Source organism: Xenopus laevis, chromosome 2L (assembly GCF_017654675.1).
Source record: "Xenopus laevis strain J_2021 chromosome 2L, Xenopus_laevis_v10.1, whole genome shotgun sequence".
In the NCBI taxonomy this organism is placed as follows: Eukaryota; Metazoa; Chordata; class Amphibia; order Anura; family Pipidae; genus Xenopus; species Xenopus laevis.
Window position 1 is genome coordinate 48,758,892 of NC_054373.1, and position 14,375 is coordinate 48,773,266.

Genomic DNA, 14,375 nt, shown 5'->3' on the forward strand with positions numbered 1-14,375 from the left:
CTTCTGCTTCACTGGGGTCATGGGTTCAATTTCAGGCACATTCTGCAAGGAATTTGTACATTCTCCCTGTTTCAGTGTGGGTTCGCTCCCACATTCCATAAAATTAATCAGACAGGTTAGTGAGGTCCTGATAAATTTGGCTGTAGTGTGTGCAAAAGGACCTTAGAGATTGTAAATTCAGACAGGTACTAATGTATCATTTCACTAAAACGCTGTATAATTGTGTCAGCACAATCTGAATAATAATAATAATGCTGCTAGACTCTTTTGAAGGCAGGGGCAATCAACAGAGCACATTAAAACAACTGCATGAGAAGCAGGATATCATTGAATCCATTGCTGCCGCTTTGTTCAGTAAAATATACACCCACATATAGATCCTGGAAGTCCAACAGCATTACATTTTATATTGAAGTATCATATCCTCTATAATAGACATTTTAAGACATAAGACATTGTTTAAGCCACAAGAACCTATTATAACTGATGCAACTACAGGTATGGGACCGGTTATCCAGAATGCTCAGGACCTGGGGTTTTCCGAGTTAACGGATCTTTCCGTAATTTGGGTCTTCATGCCTTAAGTCTACTAGAAATTCATTTAAACATTAAATAAACCCAATAGGCTGGTTTTGCTTCCAATAAGGATTAATTATATATTAGCTGGGATCAAGTAAAAGCTACTGTTTTATTATTACAGAGAAAAAGGAAATCATTTTTAAAAATTTGGATTATTTGGATAAAATGGAGTCTATTCCATAATTCGGAGCTTTCTAGAAATCGGGTTTCTGGATAAGGGATCCTATACCTGTACACAATTCCAGTGTGTTAATCTATTAATATGGAATACTGTACACGGTTCCAATATGTTAAACTATTAAAAGTAAGCAGGGAGTTCAATATACAAATGAGTGTATAAAAATTCAGTACCACACATTCGCTGGCTCTGGGCAGTGCAGGGGATACCTGGGACCCCAGAACAATATAGTAACATAGTAACATAGTAAGATTGAAAAAAGACGCACGTCCATCAAGTTCAACCTTTTAGGTTTTTTTTTTTTTAATCTGCCTAACTGCTAGTTGATCCAGAGGAAGGCAAAAACAAAAAACCATCTGAAGCCTCTCCAATTTGCCTCAGAGGGAGAAAAAAATCCTTCAGACTCCAAAATGGCAATCGGACTAGTCTCTGGATCAACTTGTACTATGAGCTATCTTCCATAACCCTGTTTTCCCTCACTTGCTAAAAAGCCATCCAACCCCTTCTTAAAGCTATCTAATGTATCAGCCTTTGCAATTGATTCAAATAGGTTTGTATGGCGCTGAGAAAAGTTCCCCCAAACAGGTGCATTATTTAAAGGGGTGGTTCCTTTGAGTTCATTTTTCGATTTTTTATAATGTTGCTAACTCTAGGCAACTTTTCAGTTGCCCTTCCGTTTTCCTTTCTTTCTATTTTATGAATTATTATTTGCCTTCTTCTGGCTCTTTCCTGCTTTCAAATTAGGGTTAGTGACCCCATCTAAAAACAAATGCTCTTTAAGGCGACAAATGTATTGTTATTGCAACTTTTTATTACTCATCTTTCTATTCAGGCCCTATCCCAGTCTCTTTTTCAAATCAGCACATGGTTGCTAGGGAAATTTGGACTCTAGCTACCATATTGCAGGAACTAGAAACTGGAGAGCTGCTGGATAAAAAGTTAAATATCTCAAAAACCACAAATAAAAAATGAAAACCAATTGCTTCGATATAATTTACTCTACATCATACTAAAGTTAATTTAAATGTGAACAACCCCTTTCAATAAGAGGAGGGCCAGTCTGGGGTATAAAGTAAGTGAGGAGAATCCCGGGAGGAGGGGTCCAACAACTTGAATTCATACATGGCTCTTGTGCATTATAAGCACTTCTATGTATGGAACTTGGGCAGACCCAGTTTTTCCTCCACAACCAATTGTTCTCAGATCATTCCATAGGTGTATTATTTTTTTCTGCAGATACATGTTGTTAGAAATAAACACTAAGCAGCTGTACAGACTGGGTATAACTTTGTAGAATCTGAGCAGCTAATTAACAGATATTCTGGCAGAGATGCAAAGAATGTTATGTAACTGCAATCGCATGTGCATGTAAAAAAGGTTACAGCTTGATAACTAGATCCAGCCCAGCAGACAGAGCATTCAGAAAAAAATAGTTCTGTATCTCAGTACTATGCAAGTTAGCGGTCTAGTAACCCATAGCAACCCATCAGCAACATTTACTGGTCAGCTGTTAAGAAAATAAATATTTAAACATAAAAGACTTTCTATTACATTATATGGTAAGGATTACATCAACAGGAACATGCATGGGATCCGTTCTCTGGAAACCTGTTTTCTAGAAAGCTCCAAATTAGGGAATGGCTGTCTTCCATACACTCCATTTTATCTAAATAATCCAAATTTTAAAAAAATTATTTCCTTTTTCTCTGTAATAATAAAAAAAAGTATCTTGTACTTGATGCAAACAGATATACTTAATCCTTATAGGAAGCAAAACCAGCCTCTTGGGCTTATTTAATGTTTAAAGGAATTTCTAGCAGACTTAAATTATGAAGATCCAAATTACGGAAAGATCTGTTATCCGGAAGACCCCAGGTCCCGAGCATTCTAGATAACAGGTCCCATGCCTGTACCTAATAAACAGGCAAAAGCCTGAGGGTACTCCTCCAAATTAAACACGAAAGCGCTTAATGACTAGGCAATGCGTGTGTATGATGGTGCTAGTCAGGCATGATCCGACATTTACTAAATATGTTGTGAGTTGCACAGCTCGTATAGTTGTGTGCAGTTTTTATGCAGGAACACAATGTGAGTAGGCAATTTGTCTGTCTGGTCTGTTAAAAGCCAAATGTTTAAAGGGGGGGTTCACCTTTAAGTTAACGTTTAGTATGTTATAGAATGGCCAATTCTAAGCAACTTTTCAATTGGCCTTCATTTTTACTTTTTCATTAATTATTTGTCTTCTTCTGACCCCAGCTTTCAAATGGGGAGGGGGGGGGGTCACAAATGCTCTGCTTGGCTTACACATTTATTGTTATTGCTACTTTTTACTACTCATCTTTCTATTCAGCCCTTCTCCTGTTCACATTCTAGGCTCTTATTTCAATCAACGCATGGTTGCTAGGGTAATTAGGACCTAAAAATTGCAAACTGGTGAGCTGCTAAATAAAAAGCTAAAAAAAACACAAATAATAGAAAATGAAAACCAATTGCAGACTGTCTCAGAATATCACTCTGTACATCATACTAAATGTTAACTCAAAGGTGAACAACCTGTTTAAGGGAAATGTGCAGTACATCGCCTCTAAATCTGTTGTATAGTGCTACACATAAGAAATGGGAGCCAATAAACATAATTAACGAACATATTTAAAAAATTAGAAATTAATACTTGATATCTAAAGACTGCATATAGATTGTGTCCATATCAGCAGATTAAATGGGTTGTTCGCTTTTGAGTTAACATTTAGTATGATGTAGAATAGAGAGTGATATTCTGAGACAATTTGCAATTGATTTTCATTTTTTGATTATTTGTTGTTTTTAAGATATTTAGCAGCTCTCAAATTTGTCTCCAGTCTCCAATTTTAGCATTCTGGTTGCTTGGGTCCAAATTACCCTAGCAACCATGCACTGATTTGAATAAGAGACTGGAATATGAATAGGAAAGGGACTAAATAGACAGATTAGTTATAAAAAGTAGCACTAACAATAAATGTGTACCCTTATAAAGTTGCTTAGAATTGGCCATTCTATAACAAACTAAAAGTTAACTTAAGTGGGCACTTAACGAGGCAGCCTCTCTGCACGTTCTCATATCAGATTACTTACATTTTGCCAAAGGCACTTGACTGACAACAAAGACTTGACATTGTTTGTGTGTGTGTGTGTGTGTGTGTGTGTGTGTGTGTGTGTGTGTGTGTGTGTGTTGTGTTTTTTTTCTTTAAACAATATTCCATTACATAGCTTTATTTAGACCCTGTCTTTGTCAGTAACTTCCAATTTGTTAACAGTAGGTGCCAGGGCTTGAACACAAATGGAGAACTATACCTTGATTAAAAAGCATTCAAGTAGCATTTCAAGTACAAGGTAAAGCATGATAGCATTATTATGTACATAAAATGCTCTTAAAGAATAGCTGCATTAATACCATACATAGGAGCATATATAATCTATTGAGAATAGCACAGGCAAGGAAAGCAACATAATAGATTTAAGGGATTCTAACAGATTATAAATCTTGCTTATGTTACATCTGAGATGAAAGTCCACGCTTGTATCATATGCTTTGCTTAATTTACTATACCCTACCAACCACTGTCTCATCTCCCTCCTTCAGTCAAAGGACCAGTAACATCTTTTTTTTATTTTATTTTTTTTTATAAATCATTAGTATAGAAAAAAACAACACAAATTCAACTTTTAAAACGATAAGCCTTTATTAAGAAATAACTTACCAAAACTCAGCTTGCACTCCTCTTCAGAAAAGGTGATCCATCGTGCAGTACTCGATTTCTCCTCCCTGCCTTCCTTATAGGAGGAAAGATCGAGCGCCGCATGATGGATCATCGCCCTGCCGCCTTTTCTGAAGAGGAGTGCATTAAAAGTTTAATTTGTCTTTGTGGTTTTTTTTTCATACTATACCATAGAATTAAAAAAAAAAACAATGTTACTTTAAATGGAGAGCCAATGAACAAGTCACATCTAGGGTTCTAGCATTCAGGAGACAGCTTTCTCCCCTATAGATAAAGGGACAATATATATTGTAATAACATTCTCAGTTGTGATACTAAAACTTGTAGCTCCCCAGTCAGCCATAGCAGTCGATGCCAAGTTACATTCAATTTATCAACATAACAAAGGGCCAAAAGCATAACAGTCTAACTCACATGATAACCCTCCATGGGGAAGAATAATTAACCTCTCAAGGACATCAGCAATGACTCCCTATTGATGCTGGTCTGTCATGATTACTATTTAGCATTGTGCAACCACAATAACAAATCTACCATAGATATTAAAAAGGGATGGTTCACTTTAAAGTTGACTTTTTAGTATGTTATGGAATGACCTATTTCTAGCAATTGGTCTTCCTTATTTATTCTTTATTGTTCTTTATTGTTTTGAAACGGTCTTCTGACTCATTAAAGCATTCAAATGGGGGGGGGGGGGGGCTTGTCACTGACTCCAGAAGCCAAAAACTATACAGTAAGGCCAACATTTTATTATCCTTACTTTTTTCCCCCCTTAACTTCCTGTTCAGTCCCTCTACTACAGTAAAACCCCGATTTTATGATTTTCAGGGGACCAGAAAAAAATGGTGTAAGATCCAGGAAAATGTAAATGTATTATGCATAATATATAGGTGGGACCAAAAAAACAACACTGTAAAATGAGGGAAAACTTAAAATCAGGGGATGTAAAATTGAGGTTTCACCGTATTCATATTCTAGTCTCTCATTCAAGCCACTGCTTAGTTGATAGGCAACCATATAGTTGCTGAAACATCTTTTGAGTTGCTCAAAAGTTAAAGAACTGAAATGCGACAAAAAAATAAAAATGAAGACAAATTGCAAATTATCTCAGAATACCAATGTCTACATCATACTAAAAGTTAACAGAGTAAACAACTCCTCTAAAGGGAAATCCCACAAAGACATAGCTTTTTGAAAAGTAAACATAATTTCAAGCAACTTTGCAATATAAATCAATTAAAAAATATGCAGACTTTTCATGATTTTTAATGGTTTCTTACAGTTCCCTAAGCCTAGCCTCCTGCTCTCCTGCTGATCTGTCTGACTACTTTGCTGATCTGCCTGACTACTGTTACTTTGTATCAACAGCCAGCTGTCCTCAGCCTGCATCCTCCAAACCACACAATTCCCTGCACACGTGATTTCAATAAGGAACAGAACATCATTGTGGGTTATATAGTTCCTGCATGCTGTCTGTAAGCTGTGGAGAAGTTGTTATAATTTGTAACATCAGTGTTTAGTCCTGCCTTCCCTGCCAGGATTTCAATTGATGCAGAAAGAGAAGAACTGTTAAACAGCTGGATTTCAGCATAAAAAATGGCATTTATTCAGACTTTTTGAAGAAACAGGTAACTGTGATGGGTATATTAGGGGTTTCTGTTTTATATGGGCATCTTTATCAAATTTTGGTTTGGAAGCCTTTAAGGAAAACGATTTGCTATACTAGCTGGTTCCAATGTAGGGATGAGAAACCATATATTTATATAAACATTCCTTTTATATCTAGCATGTGTATGTATGAATTACAATGGGAATGACCCTTAATGTTTACATACAGAAATAAAGCCTAAAAATATATCCATAGTCCAGAAATGCTGCATTTTATATACTGAACATATTGTACAAGCAGAGATATTCAGCAGCCCTATATCAGCAATTATTAAGTCCTTTAAATATATCCACAGGAGCTCACCATCTTGCACTTTAAAGGTCATCACATGACATTCAACATGCTCAGTGTGACCTGGGCAAAAAAGGTACTAAAAAAAAGTAAAAGGTACTACAGGTATGGGATCTCTTATCCAGAATGCTCAGGACCAGGGGTTTTCAGGATACCTACCTTAAAGGAATTGTTCAGTGTAAAAATAAAAACTGGGTAAATAGATAGGCTATGCAAAATAAAAAATGTTTCTAATATAGTTAGTTAGCCAAAAATGTAATGTATAAAGGCTGGAGTGATTTGATGTATAATATGTCAGTCTGAACACTACTTCCTGCTTTTCAGCTCTCTTGGTTTACACTGACTGGTTACCAGGCAGTAACCAATCAGAGACTTGAGGGGGGGGGCACATGGGTCATATCTGTTGCTTTTGAATCTGAGCTAAATGCTGAGGATCAATTGCAAACTCACTGAACAGAAATGTACCATGTGGCCCCCCTTCAAGTCGCTGACTAGTTCAGAGTTATAGAGCTGAAAAGCAGGAAGTTGGATTCTGGCAGTTTTATTAGACAACTGTTCACTCCAGCCTTTATACATTACATTTTTGGCTAACTAACTATATTAGAAACATTTTTTCATTTTGCACAGCCTATCTATTTACACCGTTTTTATTTTCACACTGAACTATTCCTTTAAGATTGCCTGAAAATCATGCAAATATTAAATAAATCCAATAGGCTGGTTTTGCCTCCAATAAGGGTTAATTATATTTTAGTTTGGATCAAATACAAGCTACTGTTGTATTATTACAGAGAAAAAGAAATTTGTTTTTAAAAATTTGGATTATTTGGATAAAATTGAGTCCATCGGAAATGGCCTTTCCATAATTTGTAGCTTTCTGGATAACGGGTTTCTGGAAAATGGATCCCATACCTGTATATACTTTTATTATTAGAGAAAATTGAAGTCACTTAAAAATTAGATTTGCCTAAAATGGACTGTATGGGACACACATACTGTACATTGTGAGCCAGTCCCTAAGCTTAGTGCAACTGAAAGCATGTGCTGTGAATAAACAAAATAGAAGATGGCGATCTAATAGGGGCATTTTCAACGGCTTAGATATTTACTGCTAAATGAAGATACACAAAACATAATGTGAAGCATTTCTATCCAATTTTTTGTTAAAATTTAGTTCTTTTAAACTGATAATCCACACAAACTAGGCAAAAATGGTTTAGATTTATTCTTGTTTTATGCCGGTAAGGTTCGTCACTGAATACCCTGACTCACAAGAAGTTCTGAGAATGTATTGCTATTGCCAAAACCCCTCTAGTACACAGTTTACATGAAACGTGTTAAGATGAGCAGTTTACGATGGAGGAAAGATGGCACAAAAGACAAAGCTAATCAGTTCAAAGCACAAGGAGCTTTTATCTATTCCCTCCAGTAGGAAACAAAAACAGAAGCTGAAAGAAGAGATATTATTATCTGCACAACTCGTGTCCTATAGGACACACAGAAGTAGCTGGGTCTGCAAGATGTGCTTTCTATTGCAAATGAATCATATAGAAATAAAAGCCTGTGACTGATAAGAGAGAGTGGGGCGGAGAAAGAAATACGTTCAAATGCTGCAAACGAAGTTTAGAAAAATGCTCTCCAATGGGTGTGTCAGGAACCTGGGGCAGAGGCAGCACATCAGCGAACTGGATCTGTTGGTTTGGTGAGTTCATACATTCCCCTCCCATTAACACAATCAGAAGCTTCTCAAGGAGATGATAGGCCAAGCTTCATTAGCAGATGGGTATCATATCACAGAAACGTGCTGCCAGTTCAGTGTACCCCAGGAAAATGACAGTCACAAAACTATATTCAATTATGCCCGTATATACCGAGTATCCAAAATGTGCTGAAAAAGTCTACCTCGGCTTATACTCGGGTCAGCGGTACCCGACCCGAGTAGCTGAGATTGCAGTCACTTTTAATCATTCCTATACCAACAGTACACTTGGGGAGAGACTGCAATATCCCACAATGCCCTCTGTTGGTTATATGAAAGAATAACAGTGTGCCCTCTGTTGGTTATATGAAAGAATAACAGTGACTGCAATATCACACAGCGCCATCTGTTGGTTATATGAAAGAATAACAGTGACTGCAATATCACACAGCGCCATCTGTTGGTTGTATGAAAGAATAACAGTGTGCCCTCTGTTGGTTATATGAAAGATTAACAGTGACTGCAATATCACACAGCGCCATCTGTTGGTTGTATGAAAGAATAACAGTGCGCCCTCTGTTGGTAATATTAAAGAATAACAGTGACTGCAATATCACACAGCTCCCTCTGTTGGTTATATGAAAGAATAACAGTGCGCCCTCTGTTGGTTATATGAAAGAATAACAGTGCGCCCTCTGTTGGTTATATGAAAGAATAACAGTGCGCCCTCTGTTGGTTATATTAAAGAATAACAGTGACTGCAATATCACACAGCTCCCTCTGTTGGTTATATGAAAGAATAACAGTGCGCCCTCTGTTGGTTATATGAAAGAATAACAGTGCGCCCTCTGTTGGTTATATTAAAGAATAACAGTGACTGCAATATCACACAGCTCCCTCTGTTGGTTATATGAAAGAATAACAGTGCGCCCTCTGTTGGTTATATGAAAGAATAACAGTGCGCCCTCTGTTGGTTATATTAAAGAATAACAGTGACTGCAATATCACACAGCTCCCTCTGTTGGTTATATGAAAGAACAACAGTGCGCCCTCTGTTGGTTATATTAAAGAATAACAGTGACTGCAATATCACACAGCACCCTCTGTTGGTTATATGAAAGAATAACAGTGACTGCAATATCACACAGCGCCATCTGTTGGTTATATGGAAGAATAACAGTGACTGCAATATCACACGGTGCCCTCTGTTGGTTATATGAAAGATTAACAGTGACTGCAATATCACACAGCACCCTCTGTTGGTTATATGAAAGAATAACAGTGACTGCAATATCACACAGCGCCCTCTGTTGGTTATACGAAAGATTAACAGTGATGGCAATATCAAACAGCACCCTCTGCACATGGTAGTGGGACAATGCACACAGTAATCAGTTTGGCAATTCTCTGTCACCATCAATTTTGCAAAGAAGTCCGGTTGATCGCTGGGGGGGTCGCTTTGGCAGAATGTGCTCTGCTGGGAGACAGGGCTGTAGTTGTGTCTAGGCTTATACTAGAGTCAATAAGTTTTCCCAGTTTTCGTAGGTAAAATTAGGTACCTCGGCTTATACTCAGGTCGGCTTATACTAGAGTATATACGGTATGTTAAATATTTTGCAGTTTGACATCTCATTTCTTAATTCCCAGTGAACAGAAAGGTGGTTCCCGCAGACTTTGGGATAAAGTTATGCCCTTCTACTGCTTTCAGACAGTTTAAGGATGAAGAGTGTTGAATAAACAATGTAATGCAAATTCTCACATTATTGCAAACATTGCAATGTAAAAACAAAAAGCCAACATTTAATTCTATATGGTAAAGATTCAAATTACAGAATTATCTAGAAACCCCAGGTACTGAGCATTCTGGATAACAGGTCCCATACCTGTATAATTTCCTTGTCAATGTATTTAGACTTTGGACCAACTCTCTCACTTAACTGAATTTCATATCCTACACTGAAATTTTTTGATTGGGATATCTTTACAAATATATTATGCAAGTGGGAAGTGTGTTACTAATTTTACATTTATATTGTAATTCTGTGTTAAGAATATGCATATCACTGCTCACGTCAAGGGCATGCTCATAAGAATTGGTTGTAGCAACAGTGATAAGTCAACAGTGCAACTATAAGCTTGGGGCATAAAGTAAACACGGCAAGCAGACATGGCTGTAACCTCACATCTAAGGCTAGGCTCTTGAGAGGTTTGACTCAGATATACACTCACTAGTGATGGCAGACAGGCCTGATTTGTCACATATGGGCAAGGCGACAACCAAGCAGAAAAAAGTTGCCTCTGTAAGCCTAAACTCCAAACATAAGGAAGTTTCCAACTGCTGACATAATTGTTTGTCATAACATAGAAAGAGTAAGTAACAGCACACCTAATCATAATTACAAAATAGTTTGAATGAGCAATAACATGCAGGTATGGGACCGGTTATCCAGAATGTTTGGGACCTTGGGTTTTCTAGATAATGGCTCTTTCTGTAAATTGGATCTTCATACCTTAAATCTAACAGAAAATCATATAAACAGCAAACAAACCCAATAGACCCCTTGGATGTTGCTCCCATTAGCCTTAAAACAGGTGCTTATTTTTGAATTCCTGGCTTGGAGGCAAGTTTTGGTTGTATAAAAACTAGATGTACTGCCAAACAGAGCCTGCTGTAGGCTGCCAATGCACATAGGGGCTACCATATCACTTATTTTGCAACACCAGTAACAGGTTTCATGCTTGTGTTGCTCCCCAACTCTTTTTACAGTTTGGAACCCTGAATGTTGCTCGCGGATTTAACAGGTTGAGGACCCCCGCAATAAGGATTAATCATAACTTAGTAGGATCACGTACAAGGTACTGTTTTATTATTACAGAATAATTTTTAACAATTTGGATTATTTGGATAAAGTGTAGTCTAGATTTATGGATAACGGGTTTCCGGAAAATGATCCATATACATATACATACACTATACCCACACTGCTGCTCTTCTCCTGTCACTACACTGGTGTCAGCTTTTTGTGGCTGCCACTATAACATAAGGCAATTGTGCACCAATACACTTTTTTCCTTGCAGATTATTTGATATTTTGTGTGGGCATGTCTGGAGGTTGATTTTGCACTGTTTATTATATAATTATAACATTTTATAAAACTGTATTTAGTTATACAACTTTAAAAAAAAAATAAAATAAACAAAATTGCAACAATGCTGACAATCACCTGGAGAACAAATGATACCTTTATTGATGTAAGGTTAGACTCAGGGGAAAGTATACATATTAGGTACCCTTGTAGGTACAAGGCCTACAGGTGGTTGACTTTTATTTTAGTTAAAATAGCCCTTGAAGGATCAACCTCAAATCAGGGTCCTATACTACAATTATAGGAAACATTTGAATATCAGCTATTCTTTCATAGATATATATATATATATGCTTGATCTCGTTATGAAGTCCTGGAGTGCGTCAATCCTTGGAACACGGCTATCTGCACTATATATGACAGCACCCAGGCAGTAAAACTCTGCTGGATTGGAGTGCACCACAGCCTGAACTGTGTGTGTGTTGTGTGTGTGTGTGTGTGTGTGTGTGTGTGTATAAAAATCAACCCCAAATGTCACCCTAATATACCTTCAAATTGAACATTCAGATGCCTCAATGTGAAAACAGCATTCTCCCCATATCTCATCCTAACTGGCCTTCAGGTTAAGAACGCTACTCTCAGCCTCCAGCAAACCAACTCTACAGTTCAGGGACTACTGCAACAGGCACCCAGAAAAATATACTTTCTATTTCATTTGTGCTGATACAAACACGTGAGGACAAGTTCAAACAAAAGCCATAATTACTTAAACTGATGGATTGGGAAAACTGAAGGTGTGAAGTATTTCAGCACTGAAATCAGCTGTTCTACCAGCAACACAAGTTTATCTTTGTAACACAATGAAATGGAAGAGAAGCAATACAATGCACCACAAAACGCAATCCAAAAACATACCATACACGCAAAACCAACTAAACATTCATGGGTGCTCCATAAAAATCAGACAGTGAGCAAGATCCCAAAAATTGCTAAAAGCAAACCAGGATATGGTTTGAGTGATTTAAGTCTTGAGAGTCCATGCTAAAATGTACAAATTACAACATTTGTGAGCAGTACACCTAATCTGTAGGGGATCCAGCAAAGTACTAGATTCCCACAACAACCCTTAACTTTCATGGCATCAGTATAAACAGTTTTTCACCTGTCCATTGCCTATATTGTTTTGGTATAACCAAAAGAAATTTTTCAGAAATCTATTTAAACTCAGCAGTAATGTTACAAAACATATGCTTCACAGCAACTGTTTTAATAAATATACAGATTCTTACAGCTTGCAGATTTAATAAAGCCAACCTTTAAATAGAGCTTAAGCTGCCCTTTAATGTATAAATAGAAATGTATTTTTAATATATGTACAATAATATAACAACATCTATTACTGGCATACGTATGTAATCCAGACCATTTACAGGGCTGTTTGTGTATGTATGCATTTCATGGAAGCTGCCATTTTGCAACAGAGCATATTCATGCAAAGCTCACCTGAGCTTATTTCCTTCTCAGTATCATGATGTTCAGTATCTGCACGATTTGTTAGGATCACCGAGTTGAATTCTGCAGATTGAGGTTTAAGCATGACAAAATTAGCATTTTGTTTGTCTTCCTCACTGACATGCACAAGATTTGTAGCATTTAACTCATTTGCATAATGGCTATACGAAGACCCCAAGTAGGTACACAAATCCTGGTTGTTTAAACTTATTTGTCTTTGTGATGTCCTTGCATTTGCTTGTGGGCAGGCATCTAATATGTCAGCTGCTTCCACGTGTTTCTTCTGCTCTTGTGAAGAAAAATTCAGACCATGTTCATCGGGTTTAATACATGCGACAAGTGAAGCAGGAGAGTCTGGCTTGCCCACTTTGACTGATTCAAGGTCACTGGGAACATGAAAGGCCTCAGATGAGTGCACCCAAAGGCAACAGTGTGGATAAACCTCATCACAGCCACAGATTTTTCCATACGCCTTGCAATCATCAAGCTTCTTATTCACTTCTTTATGCGAGTTGTAAGGCCAGATAGCACTGTCACTTGCAAGCATGTCCTGGTACAATGCTTCATGCTGGTTACCCCAACAAATGCCATAATCAGTTTTAGCCAATGGATGTATTGAACTACTATTCAACTGTGGAAGCAGAGAAGTTGTTTCGCCTTCTAAATGTGAGTCCTCTGTAGAAAAATAGATATCCAAGCAATGTCTACAATAACAGCAGCAAATGCTGTTGCCCATCTTAATCAGCACAGAGAAAATGACAGCAGAGAAATAGTCACGCACATTCGAACCTAAAACTAAAGAATCAAAAGCCCCGAGTCTGACTTTGCTCTACAGAAGAATGACTGAGCTTGCCACTTGTGCAGCGTTGTTGCTATTTATAAACGCCATTCAGCTGAAGTTTATTGTACCACTTAAAGACACCGCACGGCTCCACTTGCTGCAAGTCAGGCTAAAATATCGGACATGGTCCTAGAATTTCCAAAGGAATACTTTGACAACAAGTTGACAAAAATACCCCTCCCCCTCAAAGTTCACTTTCTTTTAATCTTTAAATAATATCTTCCCCGTAAATATTAACTTTTTTTTTGCTCTGTTAGTCTGACTTTAGAATGAGCCTGGCCAGAATGAACCCCAGTACTCAATCAAAGCACTAGAAATTACACAATTTAACACAAAGCTTTACAAATTCAGAGCATTAAACTTTCACAGTGAGCTTGAGCATCTATAAAAGGCAAAGTTTGTATATCCAAAGTCTGTATGTTATTTTCCATTTACAACCACAAACAGGGATTTATGTTTCATATATCAACTCTGTAAAGCATGTTGGCGCAATATATATCCGTGGATAATATTAACCCCTGATAAATAAGTTGGCATAATAAGGTATTTTTGTGTCAAATACAGGTATATATGGTATCTGGCTACTCTTATCAGTTGAATATGCTCTTCTCTCATGAATGAAGCAACCACTGGAATTTTACATATGCTGCACCAAAAACATATCGATACATGGGTCCTTAACTGAAACCTTATGCAAGAAGACCCCCTTAACACATTGGCCTCTTAAGATCTTACTTACACTAACTACTGTAACTGCATACTTA

General features: G+C 37.3%; 1 protein-coding gene across 2 annotated transcripts in view; it reads right to left on the minus strand.

Annotated features, from left to right (window-relative positions):
- LOC108708041 (clustered mitochondria protein homolog) overlaps nt 1-14,375 on the minus strand; it is a 65,101-nt gene that overhangs the window by 45,919 nt on the left and 4,807 nt on the right. The window contains exon 1 of one of the 2 annotated variants that reach the window (XM_018246317.2): nt 12,762-13,521. The exons of the other annotated variant lie outside the window; for it this stretch is intronic. Coding sequence (XP_018101806.1) covers nt 12,762-13,506 — 745 coding nt within the window. The 5' untranslated portion in view covers nt 13,507-13,521. Of the gene's footprint in view, nt 1-12,761; nt 13,522-14,375 lie in introns of those variants that run through there. 2 annotated transcript variants of the gene reach the window in all.